This window comes from Melospiza georgiana, chromosome 6 (genome assembly GCF_028018845.1).
Source record: "Melospiza georgiana isolate bMelGeo1 chromosome 6, bMelGeo1.pri, whole genome shotgun sequence".
Lineage (NCBI taxonomy): Eukaryota > Metazoa > Chordata > Aves > Passeriformes > Passerellidae > Melospiza > Melospiza georgiana.
The window spans coordinates 20,809,192-20,830,038 of NC_080435.1; the positions used below are offsets into that span (position 1 = coordinate 20,809,192).

The following is a 20,847-nucleotide window of genomic DNA, read 5'->3' on the forward strand; positions in this document are numbered from 1 at the left end:
GGCGCCGGGCGACGCGAACGGTTGCGGGAGTTGTGGTTTGAGTGGGGAGATGGAGGCGTCTTCCACGTGGCGGGGACTACAACTCCCGGCGTGCATCGCGCGGGGCAGCGCGGGGCACACCGGGAGCTGTAGTCTCCGCTTCGGGTAGGGGACGCTGAGGGTGCGCAGCCGGAGGATGGAGGAGGTGAGGGCTAAGGGCACGGAGGGAGGGGGTTTATTGAAGGAAAATGGGGATGGGATAGGTTGGGAAGGCTGCGGGCCGGCCTGGGGGGCTGCAGACTGAGCTAGAAGGGCTCCGGGACAACCTAGGGGGGCTGCAGGGTCTGCCTGGGGCGTGTGTGGGTTTGGTCTGAAGGGCTGTGGGCCAGTTTGGGAGGGGGTCGATCTGCCTGGGGGCTCCAGGGTAGCCCTGCGGGGTCTGGAAGCTAATGGGCTAATACGGGAGGGCTAGGGGTCTGCCTGGGGTCTGCAGGACATTGTGGGGGGCTGCAAGCCTTGTAGAGGGAATGTGCATCTGCTCAGGGGTCTGTGGGCCTCACCTGGGGAGGGCTTTGGCCAAATTTGGGGGGCTGTGGATCTGCCTGGGGGGCGTGAGCCTTGTATGAGGGGCTGTGGATTTGTGTGTGGGAGCTTTGGGGCTGGCATGGGGGCCTGCAGGTCTGACCTGAGCAACTACACCATAATTTGGGGGGCTATGGGCCTGCCTGGGGGCTGTACCATAATCTGGGAGCTGTAGATCAACCTGAAGGCTCCGGACCTGACCTAGGGGATCCGTGGGCCAGTGGGGGTCCTTCAGCCAATGTGGGGGGATCTGGGCTGCTTGGGGGCTTTAGGCTTAGCTTGGGGGGCTGCAAGCCTGACCTGAGGGGGTTTGCAGAATTTTGGGCCCACCTGGGGGGAGCTGTGGAACCCCCTCAGGTACCAAGAGCAGGCCCAGGACAGGCTCTCCCTATCCCAGCAGCTCCCTGTCCTCTTTTGGCAGCTCGTCCTCCCTGGTGGCCTCAGTTGGGTGCCTGTCATCATCCTCCTTGTCCCCGTCACCGTCAGAGCCAGTCTCATCCGAGTTGTCCTCCAGGTAGCGGTATCCACGTGTTTTGTGGCGTGGGCGTGGGATGCGGGGCAGCCGCACTTCCATGTTCCACGCCACCTTCCGCTCCATCCACAGGTATGTCCCCACCGCCACCACCAGCGTCAGCAGCATGATGGACAGCTTGGCCTGAGGCACATGGAGTTTTGGGATTGTCGTGGGGGTGTGTCCCCAAAAAGCCTGGAATCTCTCAGAGTGGGCTGGAGCATATCTGGGACTTACCTTCATGGGCAGCCCCGACCACAGGTAGACGGCAAAGATAGCCAGGGCCTGCCACCAGTGGTAGATGGTGAAGATGAAGTCTTGGCGCTCCTTTTTCTTGTACAACATCCCTAGGAGGACTGTGGCAGAGACTGGAATCAGTGTCCCCTTCCTGTGCCATGTCCCCTTGGCATGGGGGACAATCACAGTGAGCCTGTCCTGCGGATCCAAGGACTGAGGCCACAAACTCGTGGTGCCAGGGGACATGAGGAGAGAATGTGTGGAAAAACCTGGGACAACCCAGGCTGTTTTGGGGACCACCAAGGCGTTTTGGGGACAACAGAGGCTGTTTTAGGACCTTCCCACTACTCACTGCTGATTCCGGTCTTGTTGAGGGCGCTGCCGGTGCCCCAGAGCGCGGCAATGCTGTAGAGCAGCGGTGCCTGTGCCAGGTACCGGGGCTCCGGCGCCCAGCAGAAGAGCGTCACCAGGAGCACAGCGTGGATCAGAGCTCCAGCCAGGAGCGGGATGTGCCGGCGCAGGCGCAGCATGCACAGGGCCAGGCTGGAGCACACCGAGGCGGAGAAGCCGTAGGCCATGAGCAGATACGCCAGCCTCTCCAGCCCGAGGGCGCACACGCCATAGTTCTGGAGAGAGCACAGGCTCAGCGTCACCTGTCCCCGCTCCATCACCTCCCACCCCGTCACAGATCCTACCAGGGAAAATCCCGTGCAGACAAAGAGCACCTCGAAGCCGCTGTAGATGAACAGTGGGAAGAGGTGCCGCAGGCGATAGTCCCGCATGTGCTTGAAGGGCAGCTGGAAGATGTTACCCCAGCCAATGCTGCGCATGTCAATCTCCTCCATGGGCCGGTACGCCGCGCCACACAGCACCAGCACCTGCAAAGTGCCAGCAGGTGAGGTCCTGCCATCATCCAGCCCATCCCTGTCCCCTCCCGCCCCGGCACTCACCACCAGCATGGCGAGGAAGGCGGCGGCCATCAAGGCGCTCTCCACGATGATGAGGTTGACGCTGCGGGGAAGGCTCTGCAGCACCGTCTTGTTGAAACCAGGCAGCGTACCGTGGCTCAGGGTCCCTGCCAGTGGGGCACAGGCCGTGGTTAATCCCAACCGGGGGGCTCCCGGTGCCGCCTCGCGCCCCACCCGCAGCCTCACCGCAGTGCCTCACTGCAAAGAGCGTGTGGTTGAGTTGGTAGAGGTAGTTGTTGAGGAAGAAGACCATGGGCATCTGAGCGCAGACGAAGCTCAACTACAGGATGTAGAAGGGTGCACGCTCAGTGCTGCTGGTGTGGTTCCCCACCCATCCCAGCCACCCCGCCAGGGCTCACGTGGAAGCAGGAGTAGAAGATGGTCTGGAAGACGATGATGTAGGCATTGCAGGCGTCCCGTGGTGCCCGCTGCTTCTCCTTCTCCTGCTCCTCCTTGTAGTTAATGTACTCGTAGTACTTCTGGGCCATCCTGCGTGGGGCATTGGGTCAGCTGGCACCCCATGCATGCCCCACCCACCCTGCCCCCCCAGTACTACCGCATGATGTAGGTGCCCATGGAGGCCCAGAGGGGCACGATCACCATGCCAATGGCCACTGCAGAGGGCACCAGCGTGTAGTAGCGCTCCCAGTAGTTGCTGGAGACGAAGAGGGCGTAGATGCCGATCGCCAGGAACATGGCCCACTTGGTGCCAAAAAACCTGCCAGGGCAAGGAGAGGAAGTGTGGGTGCCATGCCAGTGATCCATGCTGGCCGGGAGCGTGGCGGGGCCGTACCTGATGAGGATGGGTGTGTAGAGCAGCGCTGCCACGGGTGTGACGTTGATGCCCATCAGCACCTTGCGGTCGATGTCCTCCAACCGGATATTGCTGTACTTCACCTCCCGGTAGGTCTCGTCATAGTGAAGAATCAGCTGCATCTGCAGCAGACCTGGGGGGTCCAGGGGTGGTCACCCCATGCCCTGAACACCCCGAGTTGTTCTGGGGGTCCCTGGGAGGTCCCATACCCAGGTAGACGCTGTAAGTGAGGGTGCCAGCCAGGCTGGCAGCCACCACGTTCTTGATGACACCGAGGCGTTTGCGGCGAAAGTACTTCTGCTCTTCTTCCTCCTCATTGTAGTCAGGGTGAGGACCCACAAAATCGTCCAGCTGTGGGTGATTGCAGCTGTCACCACTCGGGGACGGCCACCACACACCTGCTTCCCCCCACGGGTGTTCCCCTGGTCTTACCTGTGTCTCTGTCCCCTCGGTGCCCAGCCTGGCGCTTGGCTCTGTCTTGGCCCCATCCTGGCAGCCGTTGATGTCCTTCTCCATTAGTGCTTCTGGAGAGCCCTGGATGGTGTCAGGGTGGAAGGGACCCTGTTGGCACCCCAAGTCTTGCACCCATATGTTTTGCATCTCTGTGACCTGCACACACAGACCCTGCACCCTCATGTCCAGCAGCCCCAGCCCTTGTACCCCTACATCCAGCACCGTGTACCCATGTACATAGCATCCCCAAGCCCTGAACCTCTGTGCTCTGTACCCCGCGAACACGCACTCATGGTTGCACCCCTGTGTTCTGCACCCCTACACCTTCAGATCCTGCACCCCTGAATCCCGTGCCCCCTACCCAGCTTTGCACTGCCCAGAACTGCACCTCTGGGCTCAGCACCTCCAGCCTCCTCACAGCCCCCCGGCCCCGTCACACCGACCCCAGCCCTGCTTGCCCGTGCCGGAGCTTCTCGGGGCGGGGCGGGAGCTTCTTCCTCTTTCGGTTCGCACGGGCGGGACGGAGGTGGTTAAAGGGGCCGTTCCCGGACCCTCCCCTCCGCTCCCGGACCCCCTCCGGTCCCTGCCCGCCCTCCTCAGTGCCCCCCACCCGCGGCTTTTCTCAGCACCCCGGCTCTGCAGCGCTCCTCACGCCCAACCTGCACAGCGCCCTGACCCCCGCGCAGCCCCCACTGCTCCCCCATCGCGCAGCCCCCCAGCCCTACCCCCCTCCGCTTCCCTGTGACACCCCCGCCTCCCCAGCGCTCCCAACCAGGCCTCGGGGTGGGTGCTGCCTCCTCGGGGTGCCCGTGGCACTGGGTGCTGTGCCCTGCTGCTTTCGCTTCCCCTTCCCGGTCCGGGGGATGTGCCAGAGTGCCTGGGCGGGGGGACACCCCAGTCGGGGGGTGTAGGGCACGTGTCTGTACTGGTGTCACCCCAGAGCTGGGCTGAGAGGGTGCCCGGGTGCGTGGCACGGCGGGGTGCCCCGGGGCAGGGCGAGGGCACTGCTGGGCAGGGCGGACGGGGTGACTGACATCTCCGGGGCAGGATCTGGCCCAGCCGGTAGCGGGGGATTCTTGGGATGGGACTCTTGGGAGGGTGCTGGTTTCTGCAGGATAGGGGGGATATACACGGAACAGCCCCAGAAGGGTCATGGCAGTGGGGCAAGGGCAACACCCATCCTGAGGGCCCCCCACACCCCAGGCAATGGGAGCCACCCTGGGGTGCTGGGGCAAAGGGCCCTTCCTGGGAGCAGGATGAGTGGAGTCTATTGGTCATGGAACCCTTGGGAAACAGGATGAGGCGTGTCTGTGGGACCCCCATGGGTCAGGGTGGTCGTGGGACCAGGATGAGGGGTGTCTGTGGGAACCCCATGGATCAAGGTCGTCATGGAGCAGGATGAGGGGTGTCTGTGGGAGCCCCATGGATCAGGGTGGTCATGGGAGCAGGATGAAGGGTCTCTGTGGGAGCCCCATGGGTCAGGGTGGTCAGGGAGCAGGATGAAGTGTGTCTGTGGGGTCCAAATGGGTCAAGGTTCATGGTGGCCATCCCAAGGGGGAGGTCCCATTCCATTCTATCCCATCCCAGACCTTGTCCCCACTGCCAGTCCCACGGAGGCGGGGCCCAGTCCTTCCCGCCCCTGGCCATGGGGCCCAGGCCCACAGCATTTAGGGACCCCCACTCCGAGCCTCAGCAGTGCCTGCCTGGCCTCGCGCTCCTCCAGGTTCCACAAGAGCTCCCAGGTAAGCACTGCGGGGTCCCCAAAGCTGGCACTCCCTGTGACACCCCCCATGCTGGTGGGGGCTGTGGGGCACAGGGGGTGTTTCCTCGAGGAAGGGTGGGTGTCTGGGCATGGAGAGGGAGAGGGTGACAGATGGGGGGCTGCAGCTCTGCCCCCCAGGTTTGGGGGTGTCTTGTCCCTGAGGTCCCCATAGGTGACCCTAAATCAGCAGGGCAACCTGGGCAGGTCAGTGTCCAGAGGATGGCGATTATCCCGGGAATCCCAGGCATCTCCCAGGGCCTCTGGCAGCTGCTCTGGGCTGAGTCACCCCATAACCAGGACGGCCCCGAGCACCAAGCTGCTCTTCAAAGGTGCCGCGGGTGACTCCTCTTGGGATCGAGCCGGCATCTCCAGCACTTCCATCCTGGCATAACCCACGCAGTGTCTCTCTCTCCCCAGGGCCACCACGCTCTCCATGGAGACTGGCAGCTCTTTCCAACAGCTTGGCAAGCAGCAGCCCCTCGAGCCCCCCAAGCAGCAGCTCCTGGGCTATGGCAAGTGCAGCACCACGGGCAGTGATCCTGGCAAAGAGCCTGGGAAAGCTGCTGGGTGCAGTGGAAGCAGCGGGATCGGGAAGGGGCCAGTGCCAATGGTCTGCAGCACTCCGTGGTGAGAGCGAGGGGCTGGGGGCAGGAGGGAGACAGGGAGGTGGGCAGGGCAAGCCAGGGCAAAGAGGACCCCAGGTTAGTGCTGGGGGAAAAGTCTGAGGTCTGTGAGCCACCATGTCCCAGCATGGCCCAAGGGAGAAGACAGGATCTGCAGGGAATGGTGCTGTGTTGGCTGCTCCCAGCAGTAATGGAGATCGGTGTGTGCAGACTCCCTGCACTGTCCTCAGGGAATGTGGGGTCCCGTTTGATGCTGGAATGGGATAACATGGATCTGGGATGACATGAAGGTAGAGTGGAGCTGGGTCCCCTCTAACACCCTCGTCCCTACAGTGGGAACCCCTATGCAGGGCTGGTGAGCCACCTGCGGGCATCCTGGCTCTCAGGGAAGACTCGGCCCATGGAATATCGTGTGGCACAGCTGGAGGCTCTGGGACGCTTCCTGGATGACAAGAAGCAGGAGATTCTGGAAGCCACTGAATTGGATATGGGCAAGGTAAGAGGGGCTGGGAATTGGGGGCTACTGGCATCACATCTTTCAAGTCCTTCATTACTCCCTTGTCTGGGTGTTGTATCCTTGTGAGGGTCTGAGCAGAGGGGTGTCGCTTCCTTGGGGTCCTGATTCCCCCTTGATGTCCTCTCAGGGTGGTGCATCTCTAAGTGCTGGATCTCTGCAGATCCAGGGATAGTGGAGGGACTGTGCTGTTGATCCCATCCCTGGTGCTCTGAAACCAGGCAAAGGCTCTGTTGGCCTCTCGGTGACTGTCTGAGGTGGAGGTGTTTCACACTCTGGTCTGCATCCTGGGGGTCCACGTGACGTCCACAAGGGTGACATCCTGGGGTGCTCCTGGCCAGCCCGGCACGCCCAGGATTACTGGCATTGTGCAATGTGCTGGCACTGCACATTCCTGCCAGGGCCTCCAAGGGACTGGTTTCACTGGCACGGTGGCATGGGCAGGGCTCTGGATATGGCTCAGGGTGTTGTGGCATGCCAGGAGCTTCTGGATGATCTGCTGGAGAAGTGGGAGCATCCACACTATGGATAATTCTAGTGGTCGTAGCTCATCATCTCTGGAAGTGTTCAAGGCCAGGTTGGATGGGGCTTGGAGCAACCTGGGCTCCTGGAAGGTGTCCCTGCCCATGATGGGGCAGAATTGGATGAGCTTCAAGGTCCCTTCCAACCCAAACCATTCCAGGATTCCATTATATAATCCTCACCTCTTTGTTCGGCATCAGTGAAGTGTCCATGCCCTCAGCAATATCTTTCCCTGTCTTGCCATCTCCCAAACAATTGCCTTGTTTGTTGGAGTGAGGCCTTCTCCTTCAGCCAGGCCTTGATAGGCATCAGTGTTCTGAGTGTGTCCATCATCTTTCCTAATTACTCCTAATTAGATCCGGTTGTCCAGTAATGAGCTGGTTATGCAGCCGGGCCCTCATAGCAAGATGGACACTTCACCTGCTCTTACGTAGCTGAGGTGGTGTCTCACCTCCAGCAGTGCCAGTTCCTCTCTGGTACTGATGATTGGTGGCACTGGGATGACCTCAGACTTAATGTCCTATCTCACAACCTTTGTATCCCATCAAAATTCCTAATGGACCATCATCTTCCTTATCCTGGTGATGCCATCATCATCCTGGGTTGAGAATGGCCCCGTTGCTTCACTCCACTACCTCACGTGCCTCCTGAGCTCTCGCCTTCAAGAGGGTTCTTGCAACTCCTGGCAGCTGCCTTTTGGGGACCTGAAGGTCTCTTGGTGGTGGAAGATCCTGGGAATCAGCAACCAGCCTTCCCAACCCCAAAGTGGTGTGGAGATGGGAGGAAAACTCCAGTCCAGGGATGATTTTGGGTTGGAGGAGTCCAAAATACGATGTCACAGCACAGGAGCTTTGCTCCCCCTGCTCCCCAGGTCCTGAAGGGGCTCCACAGAGCCTGCTGGGCTATCCCTGGTGTCTTTACACTTCTGCTGCAAGGATGATATGGTCCCAATCTGTGCTCCGCAACTATCAAGAGGACCCACTTCTCCATCACAAGGACTTTAATTAAGCTGTGGTTTTTATTACTTCCCTTTAGTCAAGGTCTTAAGACTTAGACTAAATTTAAGACTAAAAGTGCAGCTTTAGTCCGCAGGCAGTGGAAGGGAGGTTAGGGCTTTGCTTCCTGCTTGAATATCCAAGTGGGAAGGATGCCTTCCACCAGGACCAACTCTTCAGGAGCTTTGGTGACATTGCTTTGGCTTAGGATTCTGTTGCCAGTTCACAGTGCTGAGCTCAGGAATTTAGCAAATAGCTTGAAAATTTTAAATTTTGGGGTTTTTTTCCTTCTGGCCAAGTAACTATTTTAATAAAATTTCTGGGTCACTGATATTTCCTAGGAGTTACAGGAGGTGATGGAAACTTCTGCTGAAGAGATCCTCCTGCTGTTCATGTTTGGAAGAGGGGAGAGATGCCTCCTGGGGTGATGGGGTTGGTGTTGGGGTAATGGGGTCTGTGTTAGGGTGACAGGGTCAATGATGGGGTCAGTGATGTGGTGGCACTTCCATGATGTCTGTCCCCAGCCATCCTTTGAGGCTTTCTTCAGTGAGATCCTCCTCTGCAAGAATGAGCTCAATGTCACCCTCAACAACCTGTGCAGCTGGATGAAGGATGAGCACGTGGACAAGAACCTGGTAAGAAGGAATCTCTGGGGAAAGGGAAGTGGGGGAGAGGATTGCTGGTGAGGAAGGCAGTGCTGAGGTCATGTTCTTCCTCGAAGGTGATGCAGCTGGACTCTGCCTTCATCCGCAAGGACCCCTATGGGGTGGTGCTCATCATAGCGCCCTGGAACTACCCCATCCACCTCTTCCTGGTGCCCCTCATCGGGGCCATCGCTGCTGGTGAGCCCAAACTTCAGTCCCCTGGCCTGGAAGTGCCAGTGTCTCCCCAGGGGTCTCATACCCAGAAGGGGTGGCTGTCACCATGTCACTGTGTTGATGTCCTTTTCATCTTCCTGCAGGGAACTGTGCCATCATCAAACCCTCAGAGATCTCCAAGAACACAGAGAGACTCGTTGCTGAAACGCTGAGCTGTTACCTGGACAGTGTGAGAAGCCCTTCTTGTCCTTGTCTGTTGTTCCTCGACCATGGTGTTCCCAACCCTGCCTCACACACACCATCCCCACACATCATTTATGTGCAGAACCTCCTTCCTCCGTTCTCAGCCAATGTCCCAGCTTCCTGGGATGCAGTTGGTAGGGACACATGGTGACACAAGGGGATGTTTTCTGTTTCCCTGCAGGACTGCTTTGCTGTGGTGACCGGTGGCGTGCCAGAGACCACCAGGCTGCTGGAGAACAAGTTTGACTACATCTTCTTCACTGGTACGTCCCATGGGACAGAGCAGAGCCCTCCTGGATGTGGTGCCAGGATCTGTTGGAGGATCTGGGATGTGTATCTGAGGTCTGGTGGGACCCAGTGCCACATCCCAGAGCCGTGTGATGGCTGGTGGGATTCCCACCTCAATCCATGTTTTCCCTGCCCGCAGGCAGCCCCGCGGTGGGGCGGATCGTGATGACAGCCGCTGCCAAGCACCTGACACCGGTGACACTGGAGCTGGGGGGCAAGAACCCCTGCTACGTGTCTGACACCTGTGATGTGACCAACGTGGCGCGGCGCGTGGCCTGGGGCCGCTTCTTCAACGCGGGGCAGACCTGCATCGCTCCCGACTACCTGCTCTGCACCTTGGAGATGCAGGAGAAGCTCATGCCCGCCCTGCGTGAGGCCATCACCGAGTTTTTCGGCCCCAACCCCCGGGAATCCCCGGATTTTGGCCGCATTGTGAGTGACAAGCAGTTCCAGCGCCTGCGGGCGCTGCTGGGCAGCGGGCGCGTGGCCATCGGGGGACAGACGGACGAGGCCGAGCGCTACATCGGTGAGGCTTGGGGGTCACTCACATCTTGGTGAGCACATTGGGGGTTTTCAGGGCATCTGCATACAGAGGGGAGGCTCTAGAGGGAAAAGAGTTTTAGGGGTGCTTAAAAATGGGTCCTGAGGGGAGGTTTCATCTCCGACCTCTGTGCCTGGCTGATGTTGTCTGGGTTTCCTCTCCGCAGCTCCCACGGTGCTGGCAGATGTGCTGCCCTCAGACCCTGCCATGCAGGAGGAGGTCTTTGGGCCCATCCTGCCCATCGTCGTCATCGCCAACATGGATGAAGCCATTGACTTCATCAACGCACGGCCACGGCCATTGGCCCTCTACGCCTTCTCCTGCGACAGCAAGGTGTGTCTGTGGAGCAGAAAAAGTGGGGAGGGAAGTAAGGCACCTCCTCCACGAGCCCCAGGACGTGCTCTGAAGGGTCTTTAGAGCCCCGACACTCTGGGAACATCTGATGGGTAAAGTGGGTAATGTTTGCCAAGCGCAAGCCCCTCATCTACCTTCTCTGCTCCCTTCCAGATCGTGAACCAGGTCCTGGAGCGGACGAGCAGTGGAGGCTTCTGTGGCAACGACACCCTGATGCATGTGACACTGACCTCGCTGCCCTTCGGAGGCGTTGGTAGGTCCAGAATCCCCAGTCCTGGCCATTGGGAGCCAGGTGTGATCCGTGGCCCGAGCCACGGTGAGGAATGGGAGTTTCTTCCTGCAGCCAGTGTGGTTCTGGGCTGGATCCCTTAATGTCCCTCAAGAGCCAGGTTGTACCTCCATTCCAACTTTTAGGACAAAATAGTAGGAACAAAGTGCTTATGAAAACCTGGAGAACCTCTTACAGGATCTTGGAGAAGAAGAAATTTTTGGTCTCCAGAGGCACCAGTTTTTGCTTTGTCAGGTGAAAAGTGAGGCTGCATAGCCCTGGGCTGTGGGTGCAGCACAGTTCAGGGATACAGGAATACAGGAATGTTGTTTCCCAGAATACTTCTGTGTGGCTTGATTTCTTGCCAAAATATTTCTGGGATAAGTCCCTTCATTTGATGCTGCCCTTGCTCAGCATCTCTGTCGGGGCTGGCACCTGAGTCAGACATAATGAAACACCCAGACAATTAATTCTTCACCTGCCTGTGGCTCAGGGAACAATTTTTTGTACTTCCCATTCCGTAACTTATCTTAATTGGGAATGATTCAGACCAACCACCTTCAATTATTAGGTAAAGCCATTTTAGAGCAGGTGAAGGGGCTGAAGTCATTGGGATGAGATGGCACCAAAGCTTCCATGAGAAGTCACTTAACCTCCAGTTAAACTAGCCACAGGAACTGGGAGAACTGGTGTTGCCAATGTGGCTCCAGGCTTTTAGAGTTCCGGGAAGAGGGTCGAACAGCTCCAGCTGTGGGGAGACGGTGGAGCATCATGGAGTGAAATCAAGACATGCAGAACCCAGCAAAGCTTGTGTAGATAAATGGAGGTGGGTAAAAAGGAAATGCTGGGGCCTCCAAACTGCTGAGCTGCAGCAAGATTGGCTGCACTGAGCATCCATATACCTGGAGGAGGCACTGGAAAAATGGAATTCCTCCACCATGTCTGTGCTGCTCAGAAAATCCTGTAGGTGTCTTTTTCCCTCATTTTGATGCTTGGAGAAGGCATCATCAGGAGCAGTGTCCCATCCTGAGCATGGACCTGTCCTGTGTGTTCCAGGGAACAGTGGCCTGGGAAAATACCATGGGAAGTTCACCTTTGACACCTTCTCCCTCCACCGTGGCTGCCTGCACCGGAACATGGGGCTGGAGACGCTCAACACCCCGCGCTACCCCCCCTACACCCAGCAGAAGTTGGGGCTCCTCACGACCACCTTCGAGGTGAAGCGCAGGGGCACCTGCACCCTGCTCTGAGGCTGCCATGCCCTGCTCTGGAGATGCCACGGAGTCAGCGGGAAGAACTGGAACTGTCCCACTCTCCCTCTTCATCGCACTCCCCACTTCCTCACTGTGTCCTTTGCCTTGCTGGAGCATGTCAGACAGCCAGGATGGACATCCTCTCCTGCACCCTTTGTGGCCTCTGCTCCAAACCATTTTCCAGGACACAGATGAAATGACCAAAATCTTTTTCTTAGTCCAAACTTCTCTTTCTGCTGGAGAAGCGCTCCTATCAGTCCCATCTCCCCTCACACGGACTTTTCCTTTGGAATGAACCTCTGTCCCTCCTCGCTGTTGCTCTTTGCTCCGTGTAACTCTGCCTGTAGTAAAGACTTTGCATCAAACTCTCTCCCAGCCTCTCTTTGTGCCTCCCTCCTCTGGTCTAGGGGATGCTGGGAGGGTTGGGGGGCGTTCCCTGCCCCAAGCAATCGTAGCTGGAAGGGAGGTGTGGCAGGGCAGGCAGCCAAGGGGAGGGACAGGCATCCAAAGGGCAGGACAGGAAGCTGGCAGCCAGCCTGTTAGCTGAGAAGAGGGAAGTTGTGGTTGGTAACCCCAGCGCAACCATCCCACGCTGCACCTGTGGGAGCATGGAGACTGGAACTGTCTTCCCGCAGCTTCCTGAGAGCGAGGCCAAGAGAGCCCCCGAGGGCGATGGTGGGAACGGGAGTGTGGATGGTGACCCCCGGAGGTGAGAGTGGAGGGACAGACGGGTGGCAGGAGGGGTCCCGGTGCTCCATCCTCTCCCTGGAGTGGCACCAGCATGCTCTGAGGAGCTGGAATGGGGCTGGCATCCCTCTAACACCCCTGTCCCCACAGCAGGAACCCCTATGCAGGGCTGGTGAGCCACCTGCGGGCATCCTGGCTCTCTGGGAAGACTCGGCCCATGGAATACCGTGTGGCCCAGCTGGAGGCTCTGGGACGCTTCCTGGATGACAAGAAGCAGGAGATCATGGATGCCACTGCCTCTGACTTGGGCAAGGTGAGAGGGGACAGGAACAGGAGGACTTGGTGGCCAGAGGAGCTGAGGGGCTCCCGCAGCCCAGCTGGGGGTGCTTTGTCCTCCTCTCATTGGGTTCTCCAGCCCTGCCTGGGCTCTGCCTCGGGCTCGCAGCCTCTGGATTTGGGAGGCTGAGATGAAGCATGTCACTGTCACCATACTCCAAAGTCCATCCTTGCTCTGCCATAGACAGAGGGTGTGGTGGGGAGCCCCTTGACATGGATAACCATTCCCACACCCACCAGCCTCAGTTTCCCTCTTCCCCGGGCAAATTAATCCCAAATTTCTGTCCCTGCTCCCTGTCCCTGAACTTCCCACCTGATGTCACCCCCCCTTTCCTCCCACGGGGCTCACCCAGGCTGTGACTCCCTGAGCCCGGATCCCCTTGCTCTGCAGCCAGAGCCTCAATACCACACAGGGCTCATTGTCTTCTCTTCCCCAACCTAGTCCCTTTGGACACCCTCCCTATTCTTCCTGTTGTCTGGATGAATGGGATCTGCATAGTTTTTCCTATTTTTAAGCAATCAGTGCTTAAAAGCATAATGTTGCAGACACAGGGGGTGCTCAATGCCCTTAAAGATTTGAATCCAGCATGGGATGTAGAGGGCTCCAGTCCCCAAGTCCTGGGCAAAACACTATGGAGCATTGGGATAAGAGCTGCAGGATATGCCAAGGTCACATGTTGCATCCTTGGAGTCTGCAGGCACCCTTTGAAACAGAATTATCTGAGATCCTTATGTGCAAGAACGAGCTCCATGAGACCCTGAGCAACCTGTCCCGCTGGATGAAGGACGAGAAGGTGGACAGGATTCTGGTGAGAGGGAAGAGGAGAGCGAGGATGGGAGGCAGAGCTGGGTGGGGTGCTGGTGCAGGGTGGGACCTGATGTGGTGGTGTCCCACAGGCGGTGCAGCTGGACTCTGCCTTCATCCGCAAGGACCCCTACGGGGTGGTGCTCATCATAGCGCCCTGGAACTACCCCATCCACCTCTTCCTGGTGCCCCTCATCGGGGCCATCGCTGCCGGTGAGCCCAAACTTCAGTCCTCTGGCCTGGAGGATCTCAGCAGTGCCAAGCACTGGTCAGGGCTCTTCATCCATAGTGGGGCTGGCTGTCACCATGTCACAGCTCCAACATCCTGTCTGTCTTCCCCAGGGAACTGTGCCATCATCAAACCCTCTGAGGTGTCCAAGAAGACAGAAAGACTCGTGGCAGAAGCGCTGCCCAGGTACCTGGACAAGGTGGGACACTCTCCCCATCCCTGTGGCATGGCTGGGGCACCCCTGCACACACAGAGCTGTGCTCTGAGCTGGCCTCACACACCATCTCCGGTTCCATGTACTGCCCAACTTCCTTCCTCCATGCCCAGCCAGTGTCCCAGCCTCCCAGGGTGCTACTGGTGGGGACAGATGGTGACAAGGGGGGGCCTTTCTCATTTCCTTGCAGGACTGCTTTGCTGTGGTGACTGGTGGTGTGCAGGAGACCACCAGGCTGCTGGAGAACAAGTTTGACTACATCTTCTTCACTGGTACGTCCCATGGGACAGAGCAGAGCCCTCCTGGATGTTTTGTGAGGAGAAAGACGGGTTCCCTCCAGACATCCCTGCTGAGAAGGCAGTGATTGGGTGGAGGATCTGGGATGTGTATCTGAAGTCTGGTGGGACCCAGTGCCACATCCCAGAGCCGTGTGATGGCTGGTGGGATTCCCACCTCAATCCATGTTTTCCCTGCCCGCAGGCAGCCCCGCGGTGGGGCGGATCGTGATGACAGCCGCTGCCAAGCACCTGACACCGGTGACACTGGAGCTGGGGGGCAAGAACCCCTGCTACGTGTCTGACACCTGTGATGTGACCAACGTGGCGCGGCGCGTGGCCTGGGGCCGCTTCTTCAACGCGGGGCAGACCTGCATCGCTCCCGACTACCTGCTCTGCACCTTGGAGATGCAGGAGAAGCTGCTCCCAGCCCTGCAAAAGGCCATCAATGATTTCTATGGCCCCAACCCCCGGGAATCCCCGGATTTTGGCCGCATTGTGAGTGACAAGCAGTTCCAGCGGGTGCAGAGGCTGCTGGGCAGCGGGCGCGTGGCCATCGGGGGACAGACGGACGAGGCCGAGCGCTACATCGGTGAGGCTTGGGGGTCACTCACATCTGCATCCTTGCATGGAGCACATTCCAGGTTTGGAGAAGATTATGAGGGGAACTGGGTGCTTGGGCAGGTGGCCTTTGGTACAGGAGATGTGTCCTGGGGAATGACCAAGGTGCCATCTCCAACCTCTGGGCCTGGCTGATGCTGTCTGGGTTTCCTCTCCGCAGCTCCCACTGTGCTGGTGGATGTGCAGCCCTCAGATCCTGTCATGCAGGAGGAGATCTTTGGGCCCATCCTGCCCATCATCATCATCACCAGCGTGGATGAAGCCATTGACTTCATCAACAGCCGGGAGCGGCCCTTGGCTGTCTATGCCTTCTCCTCGGATGACAAGGTAAATCCAAGCCAGGGCTACACCTGCCCTGTGCTCCTTGGCAGCTGTATCCAGCCATGTTTGTGCTCCAAGTGTTTCCCTTACAGCACACAGCCCTAGTCAGGGGGTATGGATTGTGTTTGGAATTAGTGGAATGGGGTGGGAGACCCATGTCTCATGTTCTTCATGTCACTCCCAGGTGGTGAACCGGGTCCTGGAGCGGACAAGCAGTGGTGGCTTCTGTGGCAATGACACTATGATGCATGTGACACTGCCCTCACTGCCCTTTGGAGGCATTGGTAGGTCCAAAATCCCCAACCCTGGCCATTGGGAGCCAGGTGTGATCCCACCCATGGTCAGGAGGGGTCTCAGGAGGAACTCTCAGCTCTAGAGGGCTCAGTAGTCCATAGGGAAATTCTCCTCCAGAAGCCCTTTGCTTCACCTTGGGCTCCTGGGCTTTGCTGGACACCCGTGGAGCACCCTGAAGTTCTTTCTCTCCATACTCCCCATCCCAAGCTCTGTGTTCCCTGGATCCATGGAAATGTGGATTACCACACAGGGAATCAGAGCTTGAAGCAACCTGGTCTAGTGGGAGGTGTTCCTGCCCATGGCAGGGGGGTGGAACTGAATAATCTTTAAGGCCCTTTCCAACCCAAACTATCCTGGGATTCTATGATGGAGACACCTGCTTTTTATGGGATGATCTCCTCTACCAGGTCCTGTTTTCCATCCTGTTTTCCACCTTTTTTCCTCTCTTCCCACTCAGCTGGCCAGTGACTTCCCTTTATCCTGGGGCTGCTGCTGTGTGAGGAACTGCACCCAAGGCATCACCCCAAGCATGATTAGCATTTTATCAGGAAGACTGACTGGCTCAGGCTGACTCATGGCATTTTATCTCATCTGTTACTAAATCATGTGTGGATTTTGTTATTTTTTGCCAGCCTGCCTGGCTTTCCTGTGCTTGTTCCTGGCCAGCCTGCTTCCACCTCCTGACATTCATCCCTGGTGCTGAGTCCCACCTTGCCAAAGGCACCTTGGTCATTGTGCCTCTTCACCCCTGCAGTCTTGCCCCCTTGCAGCAGGGTTTGATCCAGCATGGATGGGATGACTTTTGGAGGGTATTTCTGTGGTAGGGAAGCTCATCTGGTGGGAGCATCTTGCTGCTGCCATCACCTCATCAGTGACACCCATCCAGTTGCTAAACATGTTAATTGAAATGGTAAAATCCACTGATGAGAGAGTTTTGGGGAATTTCTCCACCTTCCAGCCTAATCTTCCCACTCCAAACATGCACTTGGGTGAGCACTAGGTCACCTCGTGATCCTCTTTGGGTCACATTCCTGGGAAGCTCATCCATGGCTTGGAAAGCAGCTGGACGAAGTCTTGGTGCTGCTTTCACAGAGCTGGGAGCCTAATTTTGGGTTCTTTGACCCAAAGGATGGCCAGATCCAGCTGCCCACCGGGGCGCTGTGCTGTGTATTGCAGGGAACAGCGGCCTGGGAACGCACCACGGCAAGTTCAGCTTTGACACCTTCTCCCACCCCCGTGGGTGCCTGAAGCGCGGGATGGGCCAGGAGCCCCTCAACGCCCCGCGCTACCCCCCCTACAGCCAGAGGAAATTCGGGATCATCCAGGCCGCTTTAAAGATGGCACGTGTGAGTGACTGCACCCTGCTCTGAGGGTCTCCGCATCCCACTCAGGACATCTCTTGTTGCTGGTCTTGGTGCTCAGGTGCAATGAAAGGTGTTTCTCAACATCCTGTGTGCTTCCCTTTCACTTCCCTGCACCCCTGCTCACCCCAAGAATCCCTTGTCCCCCACATCTCCCTCCATTCCAGTCCCATATCCCTCTTTTCTGGCTGTTTGGGGCTTTATTTCCACTGGTACTACCAGAGCAGAGGGGTCTCCTGTGCCCCTCATTGTGTACTCTGCCTTGAGAAGGTCCACAACAACTCCCTAATCCTAAGTCCTTGAGCTGGGACGATCCTGGTTTCTCCTGCTCTATGATCCCAGTCTCCTTTGCCCCACGATATCAGTGTCCTTTGCCCTGTGTTCCCAGTTTCTCCTGCTCCATGATCCCAGCTTCCTTCGCTCCATGCTGCGCCATCTGCGGGGCTGGTTGTGCCGGTAAAGGCATACCCATTCCTGCTAGGCTGTCCTAGCTGAATCCCACGGGGATTTCCCCGAGTGGGCAGATGGAGAGAACAGGACGAGGCAGCTGAGATAAAGACAGTTTAACAGGGAATGGGAACCATCCCTGATGCCCGCCTCCAGGGACTGTGCCGGGCCTGAGGGGTCGGGGCCAGCGCTGAGCCCGTCAAATGCAGAGCCGGGCTTTGTAGTGAATCCAAGTGTCTGGGCCGCTCCAGCTTCGAGACCGTCCGGCAGCCGTGGCCCGAGCTGCTCCAGAAACGGGACGGAGAGCGCCGGAGGCTCGGGAAGCGCTGGAGGAGCGGGAACCTCCGCGCCGGCACCGCAACCGCGCGCCTCCGCCATGAACACGCGCTTCCGCCCCTTCCCGCCCCACCAATCACCGCGCAGCACGGCCGCGCTCCGCTCAATCAGCGACGCTTCTCCCTCTTTCTTCCCGCCCCCTCGCCCTTTGCGGGACTCCCACCAATGAGAAGCCCGTCCGCCGTGGCTCGCCCCGCCCACGACGCGCCGCCGTACGCGCATGCGCAGTGCCCGCGGGGGCGAGCAGGGGTCAGGACGGCGGAGGGCCCTTGGGGCAGGTGCGGTGCGAGGGGGGCCCGGGGGGCGGCCCGGGGGGACCGGGGGCGGCTCGGGGCTGCGGTCACCCCCGGTGGCGTGTAGTGGCCGCCCAAATCCCGCCTGGGGCAGAGGGGGCGGCCCGGACATTGCGCTGCCCTCCGCCGCCATCCTCTCCGAGGGACACGCACGGGCGGAGCGGGGACTTGGGGGGGTGACAGGAAGGATCGGTCCCGCGGGGGGCCTCAGGTGGGTGCGGGGTGACGGCGGGGGAGGACCGTGGGGACGGGGATGGGGAGACACGTGGGTCCCTTGGAGGGGGCAGGACATCAGGGCCCCTGGATCCTTAGCGGTGGGATGGGGAGGGGACACCTGGGTGTTCCTGAGGGGTGCGGCGTGGATGCTCGGTTCCCTTGGGGGAACAGCTGGGTCCCTTACTGGGGATGGACAGGATACTTGGGGGATGCACTTGGGTCTCTTAACAGGGGGCTGCAAGGAGGGATAGGATGCCTGGGTGCCTTGAGAGGGGTTGGCAGAGGAAATGGGATGCTTAGATCCATGGGGGGAAGCACTGGGGGTTCCTTGTGGACTGTTGGGACAGGAGTGCCTGGGGGTCTGGGTCTCTTTGGGTGGAGGAGTGGGAATCAGGGTGCCAGTGCCCCCCATGGGAAGTGGGGGACCCCTGGCTGCCCCAGTCCCTTACTTGTATTTGCTGAGGTTTCTTCTGCCCCCCAGAACCGGCCATGGCAGCGCTGCGACTGCTGTACCAGGCTGCCCGTGCAGGTGAGGCTACCCAGGTATCCCCAAACCTCCTGAACCCCCCGAACCCCATTGTGGCCCTGCTGACCCTCCTGTCCCTCCCCAGGTCCCCTGGCCCCACTGGGCTCCCTGCGCCCGCTCAGCACCAGCACCCCCAGGGACTGTTACAGTGAGTACAGCCATGCCACCCCCCTGGGGGCCCAGCTCCCACCCCGGGGTTCTGCAGGGTGGGCACAGCTCCCCTCTTCCCGCAGAGTACGTCAACATCCGGGAGCCAGCCATGGACATGCGATCCATCACCGACCGCGCCGCCCAGACCCTGCTCTGGACTGAGCTCGTCCGAGGTGAGACCCCACTCACCCTCCTCATTTGTGGGGTGATTCTCCCCTTCCCAAATACGCCATAACCCTTCTTTCTCCCCCGCAGGCCTGGCCATGACCCTGAGCTACCTTTTCCGTGAGCCGGCCACCATCAATTACCCGTTTGAGAAGGGCCCGCTGAGCCCGCGGTTCCGTGGGGAGCACGCGCTGCGCCGGTACCCATCCGGGGAGGAGCGCTGCATCGCCTGCAAGCTCTGCGAGGCCGTGTGCCCGGCACAGGTGAGACTTCCTCCTCCTCCTCCTCCTCCTCCTCACCCGGGGCTCTGGCTGTGACGGTGTCCCCGTGCCAGGCCATCACCATCGAGGCCGAGCCCCGCGCCGACGGCAGCCGCCGCACCACGCGCTACGACATCGACATGACCAAGTGCATCTACTGCGGCTTCTGCCAGGAGGCCTGTCCTGTGGATGCCATCGTGGAGGTGAGTGGGGCCTGCAGGAGGGACTGCAGGGCCTCCCCTGTCCTGCCACGGTGACCCCAAGGGTGACCCCGTCCCACCCTGGCAGGGCCCCAACTTCGAGTTCTCGACGGAGACGCACGAGGAGCTGCTCTACAACAAGGAGAAGCTGCTCAACAACGGCGACAAGTGGGAGGCCGAGATTGCAGCCAACATCCAGGCTGATTACCTGTACCGGTGACGGCCCCACCCGCCCCCCAAATAAAGTGTTTAGGTGTTCTCCCCCTCTGCTGGCACTCTGGGTGCCAGCCCCTTCCCATAACTCTGTGTCTTTTCTTTTCCAGTGCTGGGGGCAGAGCCCCTGACCCCTGGGGGACCCCACCTGGGTGTGGGCTTGTGTTTTGGGGAGGAGGATGCGGGTCCTGGGGGTGCTGGCACCAGTGCTGGGGTAGGGGGTGATTTGCAGAGAAGGGTGTGGGAGGTGGAGGGGGGCAGGTAAGGATGGAGGAGTGGTGCTGGGGGGATTTAGGAATCTGGAAAGGTAATTTCCAGCTTCTGAGGGCAGCCAGGGTGGGATGGCCTGGTGGCAAGGGGGGTTCACAGTGGTACTTGTGTGAGGGTCCCAGTAATGCCTGTGAGCTGGGTGATCCCAGCAGAGGGTCCTGATGGCCCCAGTGGTGGAGCCACTGGATGGGTGTCCCAGTGATGCTGGTGTGTGGGTACCAGCGTGGGGTGCCTGGCAAATCTGTGGTCTCACAGTGGTAGCAGTGTGGGGGTCCCAGTGATCCCAGCAGAGAGATCCCAGTGCTACCAGTTGTTAGGACTTGTCCCTCGAAGGTGAGAGTAACATGGGCAGATTAGGGTGAAAAGACTCTTAATGATTGGTGTTTATAAGTATATATGTGTAGGGTTTATTTAGGTGGCAATGGAAAGCAGGTATGTGGGTGTTTTGGTCATTATTATCTACAGTAATACAGCTACATGAAAGCATAAAAAATGTTACTTTAAAGAAATGTCTTAAGGGAAAAGAGAAAAAAAAGAACTGAAATATAAGGTTAAAAACAAATCACCCCTGACAGATCTTGTGACTTGGTTGTTGCAATAGTTGTTCCTTGGTCGAAGTGATGGTCTAGATCTGTCAGCGGTGGGGGAAGAAGCCCACAAAACACAAAGTCTGATGGGTTAAAATGCAGTCGGGCTCGGGGGGAATGCCCAGGTTTCAGTCCTCTGGTGAAAGTCTCAGAAGTGAGTTTCGGAGCTCGGGGCTCTTTGATGCTCAGTGATCTCTTTTCAGCTGCCTCTCACGGCGGCGCAGATCAGCCTTCCTTCCTCCGGAGGGGAAGCATTAGAACTGAGCCAGTTGTGCAATCGAGAGCCAGAGCGTGACAAGAAGGCCGATTGCGCCTT

General features: G+C 58.8%; 4 protein-coding genes and 1 long non-coding RNA gene across 5 annotated transcripts; 4 read left to right on the top strand and 1 right to left on the bottom strand.

The window, feature by feature from the left end:
- Positions 1–135: 135 nt before the first annotated feature.
- LOC131084502 (uncharacterized) lies at positions 136–1,248 on the top strand. Its single transcript, XR_009114576.1, has 3 exons — positions 136–184; positions 983–1,075; positions 1,166–1,248. It is a non-coding gene; the product is annotated as an uncharacterized LOC131084502 (long non-coding RNA).
- UNC93B1 (unc-93 homolog B1, TLR signaling regulator) lies at positions 877–3,840 on the bottom strand. Its single transcript, XM_058026034.1, has 11 exons — positions 3,524–3,840; positions 3,301–3,442; positions 3,071–3,224; positions 2,834–2,995; positions 2,637–2,766; positions 2,464–2,557; positions 2,260–2,384; positions 2,005–2,187; positions 1,662–1,935; positions 1,310–1,428; positions 877–1,216 (listed from the first exon to the last, which is right to left on the bottom strand). The coding sequence occupies exons 1-11, from the start codon at positions 3,725–3,727 to the stop codon at positions 950–952; spliced, it is 1,854 nt and encodes a 617-aa protein (XP_057882017.1). The 5' UTR covers positions 3,728–3,840; the 3' UTR covers positions 877–949.
- Positions 3,841–5,525: 1,685 nt separating this feature from the next.
- On the top strand, positions 5,526–11,722 carry LOC131084889 (aldehyde dehydrogenase family 3 member B1-like). The gene is made up of 11 exons (XM_058026654.1): positions 5,526–5,635; positions 5,724–5,933; positions 6,263–6,425; positions 8,485–8,595; positions 8,682–8,802; positions 8,922–9,007; positions 9,203–9,284; positions 9,449–9,835; positions 10,017–10,183; positions 10,358–10,457; positions 11,529–11,722. The coding sequence occupies exons 1-11, from the start codon at positions 5,526–5,528 to the stop codon at positions 11,720–11,722; spliced, it is 1,731 nt and encodes a 576-aa protein (XP_057882637.1).
- Positions 11,723–12,333: 611 nt separating this feature from the next.
- LOC131084890 (aldehyde dehydrogenase family 3 member B1-like) lies at positions 12,334–16,877 on the top strand. The gene is made up of 10 exons (XM_058026655.1): positions 12,334–12,434; positions 12,563–12,725; positions 13,447–13,557; positions 13,646–13,766; positions 13,896–13,981; positions 14,187–14,268; positions 14,477–14,863; positions 15,053–15,219; positions 15,398–15,497; positions 16,684–16,877. Exons 1-10 carry the CDS (start codon positions 12,334–12,336, stop codon positions 16,875–16,877), a joined length of 1,512 nt encoding a protein of 503 aa, XP_057882638.1.
- Positions 16,878–17,855: 978 nt separating this feature from the next.
- NDUFS8 (NADH:ubiquinone oxidoreductase core subunit S8) lies at positions 17,856–19,762 on the top strand. The gene is made up of 7 exons (XM_058026638.1): positions 17,856–17,929; positions 18,642–18,689; positions 18,772–18,834; positions 18,920–19,009; positions 19,092–19,264; positions 19,336–19,464; positions 19,550–19,762. The coding sequence occupies exons 1-7, from the start codon at positions 17,872–17,874 to the stop codon at positions 19,679–19,681; spliced, it is 693 nt and encodes a 230-aa protein (XP_057882621.1). The 5' UTR covers positions 17,856–17,871; the 3' UTR covers positions 19,682–19,762.
- Positions 19,763–20,847: the final 1,085 nt, after the last annotated feature.